Source organism: Bacillus rossius, chromosome 3 (genome assembly GCF_032445375.1).
Source record: "Bacillus rossius redtenbacheri isolate Brsri chromosome 3, Brsri_v3, whole genome shotgun sequence".
NCBI classification, from domain to species: domain Eukaryota; kingdom Metazoa; phylum Arthropoda; class Insecta; order Phasmatodea; family Bacillidae; genus Bacillus; species Bacillus rossius.
In genome coordinates, this window is record NC_086332.1 from 41,734,928 (window position 1) to 41,757,457 (window position 22,530).

At 35.1% G+C, this 22,530-nt stretch overlaps 2 protein-coding genes across 4 annotated transcripts in view; one reads left to right on the forward strand and one right to left on the reverse strand.

Annotated features, from left to right (window-relative positions):
- Positions 1-1,049: 1,049 nt before the first annotated feature.
- LOC134530573 (dnaJ protein homolog 1-like) lies at positions 1,050-7,573 on the forward strand. 3 transcript variants are annotated; one of them, XM_063365530.1, is made up of 3 exons: positions 1,050-1,589; positions 3,742-4,564; positions 6,663-7,573. In XM_063365530.1, exons 2-3 carry the CDS (start codon positions 3,749-3,751, stop codon positions 6,894-6,896), a joined length of 1,050 nt encoding a protein of 349 aa, XP_063221600.1. In that variant the 5' UTR covers positions 1,050-1,589; positions 3,742-3,748; the 3' UTR covers positions 6,897-7,573. The 3 variants fall into 3 exon arrangements, with proteins under 3 accessions (XP_063221600.1, XP_063221602.1, XP_063221601.1); XM_063365532.1 differs by having other exon boundaries at positions 1,177-1,493; XM_063365531.1 differs by having other exon boundaries at positions 1,407-1,730.
- A 7,829-nt stretch (positions 7,574-15,402) lies between these two features.
- The window catches only part of LOC134530572 (ATP synthase subunit alpha, mitochondrial), a 42,694-nt gene continuing 35,566 nt past the window's right edge, over positions 15,403-22,530 (reverse strand). The window contains exons 8-9 of the mRNA XM_063365528.1: positions 16,701-17,128; positions 15,403-15,725 (exon numbers count right to left, since the gene is read on the reverse strand). Coding sequence (XP_063221598.1) covers positions 15,611-15,725; positions 16,701-17,128 — 543 coding nt within the window. The 3' untranslated portion in view covers positions 15,403-15,610. The remainder of the gene's footprint in view (positions 15,726-16,700; positions 17,129-22,530) is intronic.

A 22,530-nucleotide genomic window follows, 5' to 3' on the forward strand; every position in this document is an offset into this window, starting at 1 on the left:
AAGGTCTCAGCGACTATGAAACATGCTTATGCGATGGTATTCTCAAGCAACGACTATGATACGAGAGAGTGCCCTCCCGGAAATAAGAAATATGGGACTATCATAAGATGGTCTTCATCAAGACTGTCTTGTTTGCGATCTCTTGAGACACTCTCAAGCAACGTCTATGGCACCCAAGTTTTTAAATAAGAATGCATAGAAGAATTTCTTGACGAAGGAATTGCTCAAGACATAAATATAAATACCACCCCAGGCTTCGATTGAATCTTAAAAATTGCATTTCAGCTCGTCAGCTAGAATCCATACACAATTCAGAATCGAGGAATTTTTATTTTAATATATAAGTATTTGGTCATGTAATAGTAATATCATTAATTCCAAACAACCATAAAATTGTATGTAAGTAAATAAATTCATGAATTGAAAATACATATTAATATACTCTTATAATAATAATAATAATAATAATAATAATAAACGACGAATGTATCATTATTATTAACTGACAAAATTATAAAAAAAAACTAAATAATCAAATCAGATCTTTATTTTAAATTTACATCGATCATTATTCTTTGTATTTTATCTTTTATAAATGTGATGCCAGTAATTTAGTCCCTATTTATTTCTTATTTCGTACAACATCATTCCCTGCTTCCAAATGAAACATTATTTCGCGCCAGTAACACATTATACTGTGCTTTGATTGGCGCTTCCCTTATTTCTTAAGGAAAAAGATAAATTATAACTATCTCTTTTGATTCTCAAGTCAACCTTATGTTTCTCAACGACCCTTTAAATTTCCTACACGACATTTATAAACCTTTCCGCTAGTTTGCATAGATTCAAATGTTAAGCGAATGATTTTTTCTCAATTCGTATTCCTTAATTTTCTTTCGTGAACTTAACATTAGCATAGCATTTAAATGATATCACAGTAGAGAGAGATTTTTTTAAAAAAAGAAATTTCATTGATTAGTTTGCGTGTTTTGTTTCCATAAAAGACATCCGTCTGTCAGAGTATTTTTTCGGTTAAAATGTTTAGACTTTTATTAGTCAAGTTGATGTGTCACTTGTAGGGAAATTATTATTTTAATATATCATTACTACCTCCATTAGTATGGAGAACCTGAGCGTGTGTTTATTTTGTTTGCGCTTGCGCACTCTGAAGTATGAACTGCTACATTCACAGATGGGTACCATGTTATGAAAATTGAAACTTTAATTTTGGTTAAATAAATCTTATCTTGTAATGATTCAAATGATAATTCAGCTGAACGCAATGTATATATTTATATTTTGGATTAATTTCATAACTTTTATTTAACACTTAATTAAATTTCTTACGCATTGTAGTTTGCTATGGCACGTTGGCTCTGGAGCTGTGCCAGTTTCCAGAATATTCAGGGCTGTTACAGCACGTAAGAATTTTACGCCGTTCCCCTCCTCCCCCTTGGCCCATTTAGTTATTGGTTAGTTCTCCATTGCTGAAGGTTAGTGACAGTCGTTTTGTGACGTTGTACGTTGTTTGCGTTGAGTTGACTTATTCGTGTTTGAATTTGAAGATTTATTAGTTACAAACGATAAAGGTGAGATCTAATGTAAAAATTTTATTTGCCCGAAACTTATTTTTAGAACTTTGTGCAGCAGATGGCAAGAAGATGGTGATCAAAGTATGAGATGCTATTTTTGGTTTATGGTACTTGGATGTAGTTTGAAATTTGAGTCAGGTTAGTTTCCAAATAACAAGGTGCCGTATGTCGGGATTTAATTACAGTGCTTTTATATGTGCAATTTAATTTTTCACTGGCGGATATTGAGCTTAGCGTGACTATGTTAAGTACATCACTCCTACGCTCGCCACCAATATATTGTGTGGGCCTAGGCGTAGGCCTAGCGCATGTAGAGCAGTCTGTAACAAGAGTTCTTAACCGTGCTGGGGAGTATCTAACGTAGAATGTATTTAAGTATGTTACGTACAATATTTTGATTAATGTTGCAACGGTAAAACATTGCATTCATTTGTTTCTCTTGTGTTAGTTTTCGTTTTATTTGATTAAAATCAAACATACAGATAAACATTTGTTATAAACCATGTTATGGTACTGCTTCAATTGGTAATTATTTGACGTCGCGGCTTTTTAAAAGGCAATAAAAAAATCGGGAAACATGGTTCCAAAAACACTACACACGTCCCTAAATTTACTCCCGAGGGATGGTTTCGTAATCCCTACTAGTTTGTGAAAAAATTAAAGTATTATATCTTGCATTACAATACCTGTTATTTTACGCTGCCGTTGCCGCCGCCATTCAATGTTTACCCGCGATAAATAAGAATATAAATGTTTTCCATATACTAGAGACCTTCCTAAAATAACTCTGCAATGGTTTCTTAATTCCTTACATTAATTGTTCGTGTTTACCCGTATGGGTTTTTAAATTTTTTTGGAGAATATTAGTCATTGTAGGTGTTTTAATAATTTACCTAATTAGTTTAAATGACTGTATTCATTTGTAAGGAATTTTTAATTCTTGTATTTCATATTTGTTTTATTACAATAAGTAATTGTATTACAAAATTGCATTTAAAGTACATAATATTTTGAGTCACGTGTATTCATTTGTAAGGAATTTTTAATTCTTGTATTTCATATTTGTTTTATTACAATAAGTAATTGTATTACAAAATTGCATTTAAAGTACATAATATTTTGAGTCACGCAATAACTAATAAGTCTAATGGGAGCCTAAAATTTGAATTGAATTATTAACGTCGTTAATTTTTTGTGAGGAATACGAGCTGTGCACTGAATTAGCTGACACATTGAATTTTGCAGTCTTTCCAGGGTATTCTATAATTACAGCCTTCATATTTTCTATGTTTGTAATGACAGGTGTTTCATGTAACCAAGTTTATCTTTGGATCCTGAGGGCTACATCGTGATGGCATGATCCTGTTGGCTTGATCCTTTGGTACATGCTTGCTTCAACTTTTTTTGAAATTATTTTTTTAAAAATATTAATTCCACATTTGCAAAAAATAATTCCATGTCACATGGTAATTCAATGCTGTAATTCATTTGTGGATGCTTGTGCTGAATTGAAAATACACAATTAAACATTTTGAATGCTCCATAACTGCATATCAAAGGATGTCAGCCATTTTTGTTGACAGAGTAGTTAAGAGGATCCTTACAAATATATATAACGCAGTCTCCAATAAAGGACCCTTACATGCTCTCTTGTGGTGTTTCAAGGCATGCGGTTCACGTTCAACTTTTAGTCATGGTAATTTGTCTAATAGACTGACTAACTATATTTATTTTTTCTTTTCACTAAGTACATTTTTGAGAATTGTATAAAAATATATTATGAAAAAGTTTTTGGTGGATAACAAACTAGTAATAATTGCTTAAACATATTTGTATTCACACATCAGACTATAAGTAAAGTGATTTAGGATATATTTTATTAAATACAGCCTTGACAGTAATAAGCATTTTGGTTAGGCTTCAATTGAGATATGCATTTTTGATATGACTAATTAATTTGATATGCATAAATAAGCTGTCAATCATAAATACATTCTAAAGTAATGTTTTGATAAGTTGTTAGAAACCCAGTATTAGTTAATAATATAGGTAATATATGTGATTTCTTTACACTTAATTCAGTATGTGCAATTACATGAATTTTAATTAAGTTGTTTTGTATAATAATGGACATTTTTATGATTTGCAGGTTAGTGATGGGAAAGGACTATTATAAAGTGTTGGGGTTGTCGAAAGGTGCATCAGATGATGAAATAAAGAAAGCATATCGTAAGCTGGCATTAAAGTTCCACCCGGACAAGAATAAATCACCCGGGGCGGAGGAAAAGTTCAAGGACGTGGCAGAGGCGTACGAAGTGCTGAGCGACAAGAAGAAGAGGGACATCTACGATCAGTTTGGCGAGGAGGGGCTGAAGGGAGGCACGCCTTCAGGTGGCGGTCCCACAGATGGCTCGTACACCTCGTACACCTTCCACGGGGACCCGAGAGCTACCTTCGCGCAGTTTTTTGGCTCGGCCAGCCCCTTCCAGGCGTTCTTCGACATGGGTGGTCCGGGTGGGAACCGCATGTTTGCGTTCAACGAGGATGACATGGAGATGGAAGACCCGTTTGCGACGCTGGGCAACCGGCAAGGTGGCGCCTTCCGCTCGCACTCGTTCAACTTCCCCGGAGGCTCGCCGAGCCGCGCCAAGGACAGGGCGCAGGACGCCGCGATCGAGCACGACCTGTATGTTGCTCCGGAGGACATCCTGCGCGGCTGCACCAAGAAGATGAAGATCTCGCGGCGCGTGCTGCAGCCGGATGGATCGGCGCGCAAGGAGGACAAGGTGTTGACGATCAACGTGAAACCAGGGTGGAAGGCTGGCACCAAGATCACATTCCAGCGCGAGGGGGACCAGGGCCGCAACAAGATACCTGCCGACATTGTCTTCATCATCCGCGACAAGGCACACCCCATGTTCAAGAGGGAGGGCAGCGACCTTCGCTACACCGCCCGCATATCCCTCAAGCAGGTGGGCACATTCTTACAGTCTTACAGTATAATATTGATGAATTGGTTATACAGTTGGTGTTAGACCTGCATGTGGTAACGTTACTCTGAACTAAAAGTAGTGTTTTAAAATGGTTTTGCCATGTTATATAACGAATGGTCGTTTCTCTGACACCTCCCACTCCTAAATTCATATTATTACAATTTGACAGGTATGTTTTCAATCATTTTAAGGTGAGTACAGGTAATGTAAAATAATGTTATTTGACTAAAGGATTAACCACAATATTCATGTTATTATTAAAAAATATTGTAATATTATCTCTAAAAAATTTTTTTTAAAATTCCTGTGAATGGTTTGTCAATATTATATTCCATTTAATTTCGCATGTTATACCAAAAAATATAATGGTTATGCAATTTAAACAAGGTATCCACGTTTCAGGAAAAGTTTGATCAGGGAATTTCTTGAAATCCTATAATAGTCAAGGAAATTTCCATTTGATCATACTTAGAGAGGAAAATGTTATGCTATCAATAGCTAAAAAATTTTTATCTAAAGTTTTTTATTGCATAATTCACACTGAAATGGCCTATCATGTGAGTTTCTGTTAGTTGTAATTTTTTTTTCATACCATTCTAGTTTAAATTAGGTATAATAATTATTATATAGAAGCGTATGTTTTTTGCAGTAAATTGTGAAATGGTTAGTTTATAAAAAATAGGTGAAATTTGAAATTTTGGTCAGTCAGGGAAATTATGTTACAGGTTTTTTGTAGACACCTTGTGTAAGAATGTTATTTAAAAAAAATCTTTAAATTTTTTTACTAGGTATTTGTAGATACCCTTGTATAGGCAGAGTTATTGAACTTGAAAGAAACTTTTAAAATTATGCATTTATGTTAAAATTCCTGATGGGCTGGTGTGAATAGAATTGTTCTATTTTTCAATGGTAATTTTCACTATGATGGTGTATGTAAAATTTAGTTTGGCTATTGATGTTTTCAATAGCTATTTCTTAGGCTAATGCTGCACATGTTGGTTTGCAGTTTAATAAAGTTTGTGTTAACATAGAGTATTATCATTAAGTATGCAGATACATTTGGATGGGATATAATTGGTGGAAAGGGCCATAGTTTGTAGTTGGTTGTTTGAGCACATACTCACCCAGTTGAATAGAAAGAAATAAAATATATATATTTGGTCCAGTTCTGAAATAGATTGACCCACTTGTAGCCAGCTGGTATGTGCAAAATTTAACTTGCTTGTGCCAACGAGGTGAGTGACATAATAGTCGAATGTACAAATTATTCACCTACAGGCTGATTACAAATTTTGCTTTCATTAGTAGCTATAAATTTTTTTTTTTATCATGAATGGTTTTTAGCTTGGTTGGGAAAATCAATTGTGGGTAGAAATAACCAAGTTATATTATATTGTGGAAATTATTTCCTTATCATTCAAGGATAGGCCTGGTTATTTAGGCAACCTTCCTGTACATTGAACATTCTTTAAATTTAACATTCTATAATTGAGATTTCATGCAATAACATATTTCATGCACTCTAGCCCTGCTGATAAAAATAAACAATGAAGAAATTGATTCACATTTATCTAACAATATTAGTTTCTTTCATTTGTTTCTTTGTCAGATGTTATTTTGTATGATGAAAGGTGAACTGTTAAAAAAACCTAGAATTACAAACCACAAAGGTCGATACGTATGCTTGTTAAGAATGGTAATCTCAGTGTTCAAAAAATTATTTTTCAGGGGGAATAAGTGGGGAAAAAAAATCATTTAAACACGTATACTTTAAAAATGCAAATTTTTTATAACTTTCTGGGGGTGGGGGGTTTATAGCCCTTATACATCCCTTGCATCTGCCACTGGAAACTGCCCAAATCCCTTGTATAGATGTTTTATATAATATTTTTTTTTTCAAATCCACTTACAAAATACATTTCTGTGCAATATTCAGTGATTGGAACCTACCTAACATTTGATATCAGAATTCTGCATCCACATTCTTCAGAAGACAAGCATGTCTCCAAATGCTCTTAAAACACTATTATGTGTGATAGGTGTTCCAGTTGACTTACGGGCGAGTGTTGTTCCACAGGCGCTGTGCGGCACTCTGATAGAAGTACCGACGCTGAGTGGGGAGAAGATCCCACTCAACCTGCGACATGAAGTGATCAAGCCCACCACTGTGAAGAGGATCCAGGGCCAAGGGCTGCCCTACCCAAAGGAGCCCAGCAAGCGGGGGGACCTCCTGGTGTCCTTCGACATCAAGTTCCCCGACACCCTGTCGCAAAGCGTCAAGGACATCCTGTACGACACGTTACCCAACTAATGGCTGCGTTTCATTCTGACAGTGCTAGGGTGTGTGCGTTAATGAATGTGTTTGACTTTTTTTCTGTAAATAACTTATTAATTTTAAAAATGTATTTTTTTTTTTTTTTAGATTTATCATGTACGTATGTGCAAAATGTGATACTACAGATATTTTAAAATGTGTATATGTATTTTGTTCTGCATTGTGAATGAATGGTAAGTGTGCTTGCTGCTGCTGCTGCTACTTCAAGTAGAATAGCTATTTTGTTCACAGTGAGCTGTAGTGTTTTATTTTTCTTTATATAAAGGGGTTATCTAGTATGGCATAGAAGTTATTTCTAAGCTCTACCGCGCTCCTCTGAAGACCCCTTGTTCCACTCCATCTGTGGGATGGTAAGCACTGCCGTATATGTCTGCTACAGGTTCTGGTGAAAGTAATGGCCTAGTTAGTGTCGCTGCAACATGTTGGTTTCTCTGCCAAATGTTGACTTGTTACACCACCATTACATGTCTGTCAAAAGCATTTCTTAATACTGGGTGTGTGATATTGATTGTAAAATTTGTAAACTTAACAGACTGATTTAGTGACTGAAATTGTGTGCAAATTCAGATAAGTTTTTTGTTACTTAAGAAATATGCAGATGTATTAAGAACATCTGTGTACTGTATACAAATAAACCACATGGTTTTTACTAATCATTTGTATATTTTAATTTTTTTTTATTTTAGGTAAGTGAAACATTGATCACTGGTATTCTTATGTGATTGTTTAGCTATCTTGCATAGGAGATATGTATGAAATTAAGCATTCATTTGGCATAGCCTATGTTATGTCTAAAAAAATTGGTTTTGTGCTCCACTTTTAAGGGGAATTTTTTTTTTATATCAAGGTTGTTAGGTTGAATACAGTTCTGAATATTGAAAGGAATACAGTTTGCTAAACTAAGGTGAGAAATTTGTGCGAACAGTAAAACCTATTTTTGAAATTTTAAACTTGAAAAACATTTATGTATTTGTTTTGGTTTCCTCATGCATACCAATAGTGGGGGAAAGAAAGGCTAATGCCATGGGCTAAAACAGAAACTATAGCACTGATTATTACAAGAAGTGAATGTGATAGTTTAAACAATTCATTTACAATCATCTACCACCACGGGAATAAGTTAAAGCTATATTGCAGCATTTATATTAATGAGCTTATTTTATTACTCTTTCATAGTTTTTTTTAAATGAATTTAATTATGTTAATATGTATCAAATAAAAATAAAAGAAGAATAAAAAAATTAAAACCCTGTTTGAAGACTTCCATATAATGTATTCTCAATATTAGGGAACACTAAAAACATCTGTATTAAAAAATTTACAAATGTTTAGAAATTCCACAGCAAAACTGGGATTCCTAACAAGTTGTTGATCAAACAGCATATTACTTGATTTTTTTTATTCGAAAATATGCTTATTTTTTTATATTGGTTTTGAACACCATATATGATAAGTGTGTTCCCTTACACAGAGTATTTTAATGTTGAAGATAATTTATCATAAAAAATTAGTACACATTTCGTACTAAGGTGACAAGATAAAATGTTCGAGCCATGCACCATTTCTTATTAAGTAAACTGTTACCAATGCAATTTAGATAGCGTACAATCTCAAAGAGAACAGTTTGCGATATCACTTGAAAATCACTTATTTGATTTGATTGTACACAAGTGTTATGGTAACAACTGTGCTCATAAACTGAATCAAAAAGAGGTTTGGAACAGAATACGCAACATCATTTATTTAGAATATAATTTTGATTGAACCACTGTTTGTATAAGTGTTTATTTTAAAAATCCACTATGTAAATTGTTTTCTATATACAGTAGAACCCTGTTATAATGTTTTTCAAGGGAGCACAAGAAAAAAACATAAGCAGGAAAACGTTATAAGCAGGAAATTTCAATTTAGCTCTTAACAATGTTTGAGCTTTGTACCAATGGACTCACCAAGCTATGTAAACAACTTTAATGTTAAAACCAGAGATAGTATACTTGATACATGAATTTTCTGAAACAAGCCAACAATTTTTCAACTTCGTTTTGTTCCCTGGTTAAATTTTGTTTGTCTTTACAGATACACTGCCACATTTTTTGTAAAATTGTCTCACGATTCATGATGACAACATTAAGAGTGAGAACGTCTACTCCTTCGCCACCTGAAAATGTTTAATTTTGGGATTCCTACGTATGAATGAAAAAAAAAAATTATTTGTAAGCAATAGAAAACACATTTAGTTATGCCCTCGCTCAATGGTTGGCAACTTAAATATCGTAGGACTATGTACGTGCATCTGAATACCCACGGGAATGGCAAGGAAGAGAAGAGTTGACTAAGGGTGCCAACTGACACGTAACTATGAACATTGTGTACCTTCAGTATATTGCATAAAATTGTATTTTAACAAACTTCTTGTATTGTATGGCAGTGATTGTAAACATAAACATACATAAAGGAAACTTTTTATCGTAAGTGTTGGAATAATTTGGTTTTAAAACATTTTTTCCCCATTTATGGAATGTTAGAAAGCAAACATTATAAGCAGGAATATACACTATTTATGAACGTTATATGCAGGAAATAAATACATTGTCCTTATGGGGGAAATATTGGGACTTTAAAAATATGACATTATAAGCAGGAAAACATTATATGCAGGAACATTATAACAGGGTTCTACTGTAGTAGTTTTTAGATTTACAATTTCATTTATACTAACAGCATACGAAACAACACAAAATACATTATCGGTTCTATGTGTGTATAGTTTAGGAATACATATACCGTACATGATAAAATTACCATACAAATTTGTCGATTTTAGCTGTGGTAGGCCACAGGCTGAGATATGGTCACCACAATTGCTGCAGGAAGCCAGGTATTTAATCTTGGCAAGGGACGTGATGTCACCTCTCGGCTGTGACATCACCTGAGGCTAGCCCATGGAGTTGACAACACTGGTAGGCTAATCCCTTTCAGTCGCCCAGCACAGCTCAGTACGGTCCGGGTGCGACAAGAGGGAGGCTAGATATTGTAACTGCGATAAGACACCAGCCCCTGTAGAGAAGCCTCCGCTACGTAGCGGTATTCGGGCGACTGCATTAGCCTTCCAGCACCCTTAGTGTGAGAACCTCACATAAGAAGTATAACATTTAATATCAGCTATAGTAGTCTGCTGTTCCATTTTGATCTGAACGTTCATTATGGTTAACTTTTGGAGGGTGGGTTTAAACAAAATGTACACAAGTTTAAAATTTCAGTCTAAGATAGTTTCATTTTTTGTGAAATTTTTCCTTCATATTTTAGAATTTAATTTTTTGTTTTGACCAAAGTATAGGAAAACCAAACATGCTACTTTCTGTATATGCCTTGTGTTACATGCTTGGGTAAAGGGGGCATATGTTTTGTCCTGTGAGGCAACCCTTTGTCAGAGTAGAAGGAAGAATTGCCTGAGCTGTCAAGATAAAAAGATAAATATGTATTGTGGAAATTATTCCCCGTGTTTGGATGCTGGTGGTTTCTAGTAAATCCATTAAAGTTTTCTTTGCCACATTTTACCATAAGGCTGGCATAGCATTGTGTGCTGCATTATGGACACTAGATGCCTAATAAATCTACGACTGTTCTAATATTTGTTCAATTATGTTCCCAGGTACGTATATACACTGTTAAATAAAGTAGGATGATATTAGTTGCCTATGAAAAACCATGCTAAATTTGTCTATCTGTAGTTTTCTCCAAATTCATGTTGCTCAGTGCAGTGAAAAATAAATATGCCACATAAATAATCCTTAAAAAGTAAAAAAAAAATCCCTGGAAATCTTTTTACCCTCCCAAACAGGGAAAACATTACACATCAAGAAACTTTTTCTTAAGTCTGGGATCCCACACAGCAGCAATATTACAAAAAATTGTAAATTATATACTAAAAGGACAGGGGTGATCAGAATTCTCATGTCTTGTTTTTTGACCACACGAGGTATTTGGGACACCATAACAGCCACAGTTACTAGGTCTAAAGTATGCTCTAACAGCGGACAAGGTTTTTAATCAGGCGATGATAAAAGAGAAATCAAGTCTAGCACCCTTACTGGCAATGCTATACCTTCATATTCTTTCAAACGGCGGCATCTATCCAAACACACTGCAGATGCTAACCCTTGCTAGGTCCCTCCCAACTTCAAATTAACTGCAGCAATTCTGAAATTGTGTGACCAGCATGGTGAATTCACACTAGCACCAATTTATATTATGTACTTGATACTTCATATATTATTTTATAACAAGTGGAACATACACTGCTCAGTGTTTCGGTGACAATACGTACATGAATAGTACAAGCAAGATTTATACAAATATTTGGCAAACAAATTCCAGTGATTATTATTTCCATGTTCTTGTAAAGTAGCAAAAACTCCACATGTTTTTAGAGCAAATCTCTCATAATTATAAGTATCTACATTGCTGCCTAAAATGTGTCCCCAAAAGACATATGTACTTGAAGTGTATTACTTTTGATGCCCGCAATCAAGTTTTAGCTCTTTAATTAAGAGAGCATGCAGAATAGGGCTCTGCAAATGTGACTTTTTCAATGCAAATCAAATATTTTAGGAATAGCGAATAATTTGCAAATATTTTCTAATTAAGTTATAAGTATAAATCTGAATAATTAGTCAAAATTTGGCATATTACAAATTATTGTTTAAAAGAGTAATGTTCTTTAGCTTTATAAACATTTTTATTACTCAAGTAACATGTAAATTTTTATGTCTCTTCAAATGGTTTAGTAATAAAACACAATCAGTGATATAGAAATGTCTTCATCAAAAGCCAAGCCTACACCTTGCCATTAACATTACATGAATTGCAGTGCAAAAAGACCAATTCCTTTACATGTTCTGGATCCAGGCATTGCCTCTTGGAAGTGAGAATGTTCCCAGAAGCAGAAAAACAACATTCTGAACTTCACTTCTGAAAATTAAAAACTGCAAAAAAAAGTTTATGAAAGTAAACAGATCTTCGATGTATGTTTTATTTTCTGCAATAAATAGTCAATTACCAATCAATATATCAAAGAGTTGTTTATTACAACTGCTCGTAAGCATGGTCAAAATTTCTGTTCTCAGAGTCTTTTGGAATCAAACGTGTCAAGGCAAAATAATTTTTAATGAATTTTGTTTATAGTGTATTTTTAATTTTATCTAATTATTTACATAACATTTTCGGTAGTTTAAAACGCGATTGCGCTGGAGCAATTCTAGCAACACAACTCTCTGGCCATGGGCCGCTCTGCTGGCCATAACCACAAATAGACATGTTTTCTTTTTTGCTGTACCCATGATGGCCGCTGTGTTTACTTTTCTATCGTTAAAAACAATTCTCTAGATTTGTATTAGTAAAATTAATAGAATGGTGACCAAAGAGTATGTGTGCATTAGTTTTTAAAGGTTTTTATGAAAGCTGATGTGCTGGCATTGTTTTAAACAGTTATACACTATTATATGGCACATGGCTCGCCCAAATATTCTGCTAAGGATAACTGGATATAATAAATTAATTATGCTACACATCACATAAAGTTTGCAGTTAAAATCTTAAGCATTTATGATAATTTTCATGCTACATTGGCTGTAACTGTTCTCAGTATGCCCGGTCACGAGGGTGTGGACACACTCGTAGTGAAAGCGTGCCAGGGCTGCCACAGCGGAGGATGGCACGGCGGGGCGGGCGGCAGTGCCGAAGGGACCTAACCTAAAATTTGATGTAAGTAAAGGTCCGCTTACAGTTTTTTTCTTTCATTAAGTCTCTCAGGAAAATTATTTTTCGAGGTTCGACATATTATTGTATCACAACACGTTTTGTCAAACAAAAGTAATATTTTAATACATTGGAAATATTTGCACACCCCTAATGCAGAACTGGCTTTAACAAAGTTTCCGCCACATTTATAAAACTCAAAGGATTAGAAGGGGGGAGGGGGAGGAAGAGCATTAAAAAAAATAATTTGTTACATATTTGACATGCAACAAACTTAAATCACGTACCATTAATTTGCAAACATTGCAATGTAATCTCAATTACATTTGCACAGTTTTATTAAAGTATGGTTAATTTTACATAATTATAATGCCCAAAACATTTCTTCCGCTATTCAACTTTTGATGTGATGTTCGAAAATGCACATGTATTGCCATTTTAGAAGTTGAGACATTCTGTTCTAACCAGGAAATGGAGACGTAAAAAAAAATAGTTAATTTCCTTTCTTTTCAATAAGAGTATACTTAATGCGCATGATTTTCACGGCCACTTACACTGCTTAAGATATATAAGATTTTCTTGGAGAAAAATAAAATGTACATGTGTATACAAATATTGCTTGATTATGCTGCAAATGGCAATATTTTTTTTTGTAAATTGACTGGTTTCCTTAACCACTCTCACCTTTATAATCAGGAGGGCTATGAAGATAACCCTGAAGGAAAGCTTTTATGAATAATTATTTTTTTTATTGCATCTTTGCAAGGCCTCTATGAGTGATGTGATACTTTAATTAGTTTATCAGTTGTTCACTGTTAAAATACATGGTTAGGTCAGGTACATTAAAAATGTGAAATTGTGAGACCCACCTGTTAGGCTGGGATAGCTACATTAAAAATACTGTCTCACATAAATTAATAATGTAGCTATTTTAACCCCCTATTACTAGTTAATATAATTTTAATGTAACAATTCAAAAAATGTTCATAATTTTTTATGTAGCTCATCCAGCCATTCTCATCTTTTGTAATATAGCTACAGCAAAACCCCTTATTTGCACTTTTCATGGGGACAAAGTAAAAAAGTGTAAAAAAACGGGAAAGTGTAAATAAAGGGAAAAGTAAGACATACGTTAAAGTTAATTAAAATAAGTCGCATCCTGCAGCGTTCATAACAAATACGGGCTACATTACACATACGCATTGCACCACAGTAGAAAAATTAAAGGCCCACAAATTGGAAATTTACCGTCAATAGCGCGCCGTGCGCGGAGAAAGGTCATTGTACTCGATCAGCTGTTATGACGCGGCGTAGCCGCCAGCTGGCTCTCTCTGTTCTCTGAGCTGCGCATGCGCAGTATAACTCACTCAACACACTGCCCAGACTCGTGACCTTCCATCAGCAGCCAGCCAATAGATACGAGCTTAGCGGAAAAAAATATATACTCCGCCTCCCGTGTACAGTTTTGTCCAGTTCTAATACCAGTTTATTGGTATACGCACCAGTTTTCTCGCTGCCGTGACATGTTCAATTTACATTCATCTTGATGTCTTGATACCAATAATTAATTATTTATGATCCCCAGAAATAAATGGTTAATTAAAAAAATATGCGTCAACTGTACAATACTTCCGAAATTATAAAATACGTACATATAAAAAAGTTACCAAGACTACGCTCATTTTATCTTGTGAAGTTTATGTCTCGTACCAGTATTTCGGCTAAGTTGTGACATAAATATAGTATCAGAACGTTTATACGCGAGTTTACGTTTTTCCCTAGTACATTTTAGATTGTCTCCTGCTATAATTACTCGGACTTTTACACGCCTAGGCTTAAATTATTATATGTTTAGAAATAAAAGCAACTTTTCATGTTATAAAATATGTATATTTCGCGATTTAAAATGTTCACTGCCGAATATAAACGTTACGTTTTTCACAATGTTTTTAGGCCTACTATGGTTATTACGTGACGTAAATAGTGGGATGGATTCGATTTTTGAGACGTAATTCACGTAAAAATGGGTTGTATTGGATTAAATGGGAACTAAACGGGACCTGAAGAATATAGTGCAAATAACGGGAAAACATAAATAACGGTAACGTAAATAAGGGGTTTCGCTGTATTCTAAACCAATCACTATTTAAAAATTGAAATAGGCTAATGTTAAACTACTTCATGAATCACAACTCTCTTGTAGAAAACATCCAAGAAAGAAAGAATTTTTACAGATGCCTTCTTTCAGCATTACCATCTACGGATATCATAGGGTTAAAAATCATACAAAATGAGAAAAACACTGTTTTAACTACATCTGATTTTTTTTCTCAATTAACCATACAATTTTCCTTGACTTCAAAAGTCTTCACATCTACTGAGTTTACCAGAATCCAGTGGGAATAAAATGATTTTAAAATAAATTATAAATAGCTATGATTGACAGTTATATTTTACTTATTCACAACTCAAAATATATTAGTACTGAACTCTGCTCGACTTGACTCGACCCAAATATTTTTCTGTACTTTTTGTTTGGCTGTAATATTTCCTTCAAAACGTAACATCTGCTCAATGTAACAATCTTCCTGTTGATGTTGCCACTTGCTATGTTCAATGTGTGCTCATGTTACTAACCTTACTGCAATTGGCAATGCAACTTCGATGAAATTCACCAAGAGACAAAACAATGGCCATTTTGGTGGGAAAAAATTACACATTGTGATGTCACCGTACGGTGCAAACCACTGTTGTAACTTTATGTCAATACATATATCAAGTACACGAACTTGTGACAATTTACAAAGTGCGACAAAGAAACGAGACATTACGTAGGAACGTCACCGTCGCCCCGACAGGAAAGGTCCACAGAGACTGCCACGAATGTACACTTCATTAGTCCTCGTCAGTACTAAAGACGCGGTGCGGTGCGTCTACCCGGAGAAGCTGCTGATGAACTCCTGCACCACCTTCTTGAGCTTGGCGTCCGTCTCCTCCACGATCTTGCCCTCCTTCGCGATGCTGGCCAGCAGCGGCTGCTGCGTCGTCCTGCAGCACATGACCCGACCCCTCCCCTCAGCCTGCTTCCCTTTCATCATGTCTACCGAGGAGCACTTTCAATTTGTGAAGATTAATACCTTCAGATTACACTACAATCAAATCCAAAACTCAAATTTCGACACGAAACCAATCAAATCGGTACATCACTACCGACAACTTAACCAGTCTCATGTAAACAAAACATTTTTTTTTTGAATCTCAAATGCTCATAGTTTTTAACAAGATTCTGATTTTAATAATTTAAAAACAGGTTGGCACTGTCACATTTTTTTTTCCCTATTTCTGTTTAGAAATTTTGAATTATGCATGCTAATTGGCAGAGAACTGTTTTCAAGATACATGTACATCAGTACATGTTAAGTAACATTTTTTTTTTTCACAAAAAAAAAAAAAAGGTAAAAATACAAATAGGCATAGGTTTTAATGGATGAAAGATTCACAAATTTAGCATAAGTGCATTTATTAGGCCTTAAAAAAGCATCATATCTCACATTGTTAAAATAATTGTTACTAGCTACCACAGTAAATTTTTAAGTATTACTAAAAATAAATGATACATATACAAATTAATATTAAAATTAACTATCATTTGTATATGGCCTTCAAATTCAATATATATTTTACTAATAACTGAACTAAACTCCATTTGAAGAATGAAAAAAATAAAGACTTTTTATTTTGAAATAACAAAAATTAGATATGCTGGAAAAAAAAAAAATTTTACTCACACCCTCAAGTACACATAATGAAGAGATGATTATTATTAGAAAATTACAAGTGGAGATGATTGTGAAAATTGCTTAGGGGCGCATGCGGGCTTATAGGGTCATCTAGTCGACATCAAGGTCATTCAAGACAAGGATGACGAGGCGAGAAAATGGATTACTGACAAAATAGTAGGTGGATGAAACCCATTGGCTCAAGGCTTCGTCTACAATGTTGTCTGGTCTCAGATTCACGTACTTGACGTGCTGGAGGAACTCGCGCTCGAAGGCGGTGATCTTGGCGGGGTCCAGCTTGTCCAGGTGGCCCCTGACGCCACAGTAGATGACCGCCACCTGCTCCTCGATGGCCATGGGCACGTACTGGCCCTGCTTGAGCAGCTCCGTGAGCCGCACGCCACGGTTCAGCAGCTGCTGCGTGGCTGCGTCCAGGTCTGACCCGAACTGGGCGAAGGCGGCCACCTCACGGTACTGCGCCAGCTCCAGCTTCATGGAGCCGGCCACCTGCTTCATGGCCCGCGTCTGGGCCGCAGAGCCCACTCGGGACACCGACAGACCCACGTTGATGGCCGGCCGGATGCCCTTGTAGAACAGCTCAGTCTCCAGGAAGATCTGGCCGTCCGTGATGGAGATCACGTTCGTGGGAATGTATGCCGACACGTCACCTGCCTGAAATGTACCGCAACCACTACTGATCAACAATACCAATTTTTTAAAAAAATTTGTTTAATGTTCTTTTTTATTTGTTGGGGTTTCAAGTCTGTTCTTGATGGGTCCAGTCCGAATCTCAAAGAGTGCCTCAAATCCACCCCTTGAATCCAAATATACATTTCAAGAGTCAAAAATAAAATAAAGAACAAGAGATAAATTTTTTGTAACAAATATAAATACTTATTCACAGTCGGTTTGCTGTTTCTGAGATTGTTGGTTACATTTTAAATTAGGGGTGAGCCGATCACCACATTTGCTGATGCCAGAAATGTGGTACCGATCATGCCGATTTTTTTGACCGATTCGTGCTTTTTTAAGTTGGTTGTAAAATATGCTCCAAATTACTTGAAAAGTATTGCATAAAGATACAAATGTTATCACTGTTGGTTAAAAAAATATATGCACTTGTTTACGCAACTTAGACAAAATTTTATTGTATTGCATAAACAAAATTAATAGAAAAACTATTCTTACAGGGATCTTCAACGAAACTGAATGGCTAAGTCCTTGCACACCATTTCGGTTATAAGTCGCGTAATTTTAACAGCTCTTGGGCTAGTTTATGGAAGTGGTGTTTTCTTTGCGAAGAGTTCTAACACCGAAGTTTGTTTCAGTCTGTCAGACTTGTGTAGCTTGGCAGGCGTACTGTGCATTTTAATTCTGGCACCAGAAGTAGTTGCATCCGACATACTTTCATGACTTGCATCGCTGTCTGTCATTGTTTCCATTTTCAATATATCTGCATTTATTTCACGATCATGAAATGACATTAAATGTCTCGGCAAATTTGTGGTGTTGAAGCCACGTGTCGAATTTCCACCACGTGAAATTTCGGCTTTGCAAAGGCTGCATCTTGCTTTCACCTCATCACCTACAACAAGGGTAAAATGTTTCCAAACAAAGCTGCTTTTCTTTGACATTTAGAATCAAAATGCAATATTTAACTGGAAAATATAAACTCCAATTTTTAACTCTGACTTTCAAGACATTAACAAAATGACTAAACAAAAAAATGTGATAAATACTGTATTCTGTGACTGTTGTGAACACGCCAGACAGTCGAGGTCAACTATCTCAGTTTGTTACACAATTGATTAGTAATGACTTGTTTTCAATCGAGTCGTCCATATACATACGCATGTTTTATCGCATAATCGTTGCCCCGTTATTTTAAGAAGTTCAAATTTGGAGGGAAAAAAATTCGCAATATGTTTTGGTCCCGCTGTTAGATTCTAACTGCTTTGTGTATGTAGTTTTCCCATATAAAACAATGTATTTTATAGTTGAAATCTATTATTCATATGGATTTTACCGTTTACGTATTAAATTTACAGAAATACGAAGTTGTCTGATGTGTAAATTTTCTTTTAACGATGTTTTTAAACGTTTTAAGCTTTATCTGTTCGACTTTGTCGCCGCTACGTATCGCATATAAAAATGTAGCCTGTTGGCATTATTCATAATTAATTATGTTGAATCTAGGGATGGGTCAGGTCGGTTCTTCGGTTCCCCGATTCAAGGCCCCCGGACCGGAACCGTTTTCGGGTACTGAAAAGATCGGTTTTTTAAAGTTACGGGGTTAAGGTTCATTTTCAGTATTTTCACTACACTTTAAATTTAAAGCACAACCGTTCGGCATAATTATTGTTAAGACGTGTTTCAATGATTTATTTAATGGTGTTTTCCATTACGTATAATCGTATGAATAATAAATAGGTAAACAAAACATTCCGCATACCTAAAACAGACGTTACCGTACGTACATACCTCAGGCGATACTCAATGCGCTTAAGAAAATTGATGCAATCACAGCCATAACTATGTTCTATATTATATTTAGTGCCGGGATAACTTTATTCTGTAAATACAGTAGAACCCCTGTCATACACTTTTCAACGGAGGGCACAAAAATGGTGTATGATGCGGGAAAGTGTATGAAAAGGGAATGGCAATAATGAAATTTTTTTCCAATCTAGCATACCAGCACAATGCCAGATTAAACATAAATACATATGTGTAAATAATTACATTACATTACTGAAATATATGAATTCATAATTATATTATACATATAATAAAACCACCAGAAATGTAAAATACAGTCCATAATCAAGTAAAGCTGACATGAGAAACAGTGGCCTTAAAAAATACAAAAAAATCCAATCGTAAAAAAACAATAACAAACGGGTATATTCAGTTCAAAGATAAATGACTGCACAAAATATGAGATCCGTTCCTTGGTAAAGCACGTGCACCATTTTCATGATCATTTCTTGTTTGCGCCACTAGTCTCGCTTGGTGCTGGCCATAGATGCTACTAGCGAAGTGCACAGTCTTCCTGATACTATCCAAATCTATGGTGCAATAAAGTTATTTTCTTACGTTTGCAAATGTAAACAATGATCGTTTTTCAAAATAAAAGCATTAAAACGGAGTTTATAAGGAGGAATATAAAAAAAAATTTGTGAACTTTAGGACTTTTCCGCTTCGTAAAAACGTATGAAACGGGAAAGTAATGGTTTTATAAGTGTATGTTCCAGGAAAGTAAACCATTGTAAATATAGTACTTTCGGCGGGACCGAAATTAATCGGTGTATGACACGGGAAAATGTATGAAACGGGAACGTATCATCGAGGTTCTACTGTAAATGTAGCACAATACAGATACAGTAGAACCCGTTTATAGTGAACCCGCCTATAATGAATTCCTGTTTATAGTAAATTTCCGTCTCGGTCCCGGCAAAATGATGTGAGGTTATGTATTAATTTATTGGATATAGCGCACAACTTTTGTCAATGTTGATACGTTTTCCCGTGTACCACGAACAAATTTTGCCGAGATAATGCACATTTATCTCAAATATTTTCATATAATTACAAGTATTTTCACAAAACGTCTATTCTGGATCACATTGTTTTTCTCCCCAATATGCTACTCCATTGTCCACTGTTCATAATATAAACAAGTCGTAATCGAGTGGCCTCGGTAGGCTACGTGTAGTCAGAAATGGTGCTCAGTTTGGTGAAAATAAAAAATAGTTTTCCCTGCATAGTTAAAGAATGGGCGAACGCGTGTACATTTAATAAGTTATCAAAATTAAACATAAATTACCGTCACACAAATACGTATGTACATTATAGCAGCAAATTCAATATTTTTACGTCTCATTTTTATCATTCACGTTTCGGACATTTTGATCGAGTAAGGTTTTTAAGACTACCACTAGATAGAACTCAGTGGACTAAATTTTTCCATATAAAGTAAGAAATTTTCGTTCCAGCTTTAGCAACTGCGATACTAAATGATACGTAGTGATCTTTGATGCGCCAGACTCGTTATTTTCCGTTTATTTACTTTTGACGGTAAAAAGAATTTCGTGTTATTAAACTGCAAATGTGCTTCAGTAAGAAATACGTACATAAAAAAGGGTGAAAAACGCGTTAAAAAACGTAAGGCATTATCTGTGCGAGATAAAGTGGACATTATTAAAAAGGTAGACTCCAACCCCACTGTCCCGCACGTGTTAATATCAAAGGAACTGGGAATTGCAACATCCACATTAAATACAATATTAAACAAGCTGAACAATCTTCTTTCTCAAGCTGCGAATACGTCACAGAGTATTAAACGCCTGAAAAAAGGAAAATACGCCGATGTCGAAGAACCATTAATAGAAAGTTTGTACATGTGTAGTGTATTAAAAATAATATCTGCATTTGCTCATAAAACTGTTGCTTTGAGTATTTTCATTCGTTCTTTTCTTGGCTTAGGCCTATGTGTAGTTAAGATTATGCTTTTGAGTATGTATTGCCAATATAAAAGTTTTCCCAGACATAAAGTTTCCCCTCTATAGTGAACATATAAACTACTCCCTTCAGATTCATTATAACAGGGTTCTACTGTAATTGAAAAATTTTCCGAAATTTCCTTCTTGGTCATATGGTTATATTCATTTAGTTATGGTAATACGTGGCTGCGCTGCCATGTTTTTGTGAACAGTGACCAACTTGCCATGGATTACACAACTTATCATAAGTTTGAACTTATAAACTGTAAACGTTATTTTACCATTCCAGAATTAAACCATATGGTTTTAAATGTATTGTAAAAATTTAAGTAAACAATTAACACCCTTTTAGATGTTAATTTAACATGATACGGTACTTATTTTACAGTAATTTTTAAACAGATGCGACCAATAATACCGGGAGGTTGGTACACAGCCAGAACTTCGACGTTTTGTTTTTGCTACAGTCGTGGTTTATGCGATAAATAACACAGGCCTGCGATGAAAAAATTGTTTGGAATTTAAAGGGTGATTCTTAAGTATTTTAGTGTGCTCAATTCAGGAAAAATATTTTAAAAAGTCCATCACGTACAGTTTTTTTACAAAATATACTTACCGTACAATTGTTATATTACAATTTTCCCCTCAGGAGTAAATGCATACACTAATGTTTTCTGATTTTGTATATTTATAATTATAATTGCGGGGTCTAATTAGTTTTAATTGTTTTAAAGATTTCTGGTATAAAAGCATTAAAGTTCAAGAGCAGGTGATAAAGATGACTTTCGGTAGAGGAATGAGAGCAGCCAGGGTGAAGAGGTTCTTGGCCGCCAGACAGCCAAGAACATGTTCAATCAGGTTCTAACAGGATTTTTCATGTTCTGTCCTTCTCGTTCATAGCACTTCTTACTTTCCTTCTATCATTCTTCCCTTGGTGTGCCGACCTCCGTAGCGTAGTCGGATGCACACCGGCTTACGGTGCGAGGGGTTCTGGGTTCGAGTATCGGGTAAGGCATGGGTGTTATTTACAAGCTACAAATTGATTGATTAGGGCATGATAATGATTCGAATATGGACGAATTGTACAGAGATTTTATTGATAAGATATGATAAAAGAAAAAAAAGCTTCGTATAAGGGCACGCTCATTTCTGGCTGAACGGGTACCCCCCAAGGCCATAACTATCAAGGTAGAAGAAGAAGGTTCCCTTGGTGTTGACACAGTTAACGTGGTCTTACAGTCGTATAAAATCTAATTTGCTCTTGGTTTTGTTTGTGTGTGTTTTTTGTTTTTTTGACCACTGACTTATTTATTTATTTATAAAATGACCTCCAGAGGATGTCGTGTTTCTCCTGATAAGTTTTGTTATATTTGTGGAAGTTTTATTGTGAAAAAACAACAGAGAAATATTACTGATTTTGTGAAAACAGCGTATTTTGCCTATTTTGGTATGAAGCTAGGGGACCAAGACAAATCGTGGGCACCACATAAAGTGTGTTCTATTTGTGTAGAAGAACTTCGTCAGTGGACCCAAGGTAAGAAAAAATCTTTTCGATTTGGAATCCCCATGATC

Excerpts from the sequence above, each read along its gene's own strand:
- LOC134530573 (XM_063365530.1), top strand. The coding sequence starts at position 3,749 with ATGGGAAAGGACTATTATAAAGTGTTGGGGTTGTCGAAAGGTGCATCA. Across the intron at positions 4,565-6,662 it reads CCCGCATATCCCTCAAGCAG|GCGCTGTGCGGCACTCTGAT; the intron begins GTGGGCACATTC and ends GTTGTTCCACAG.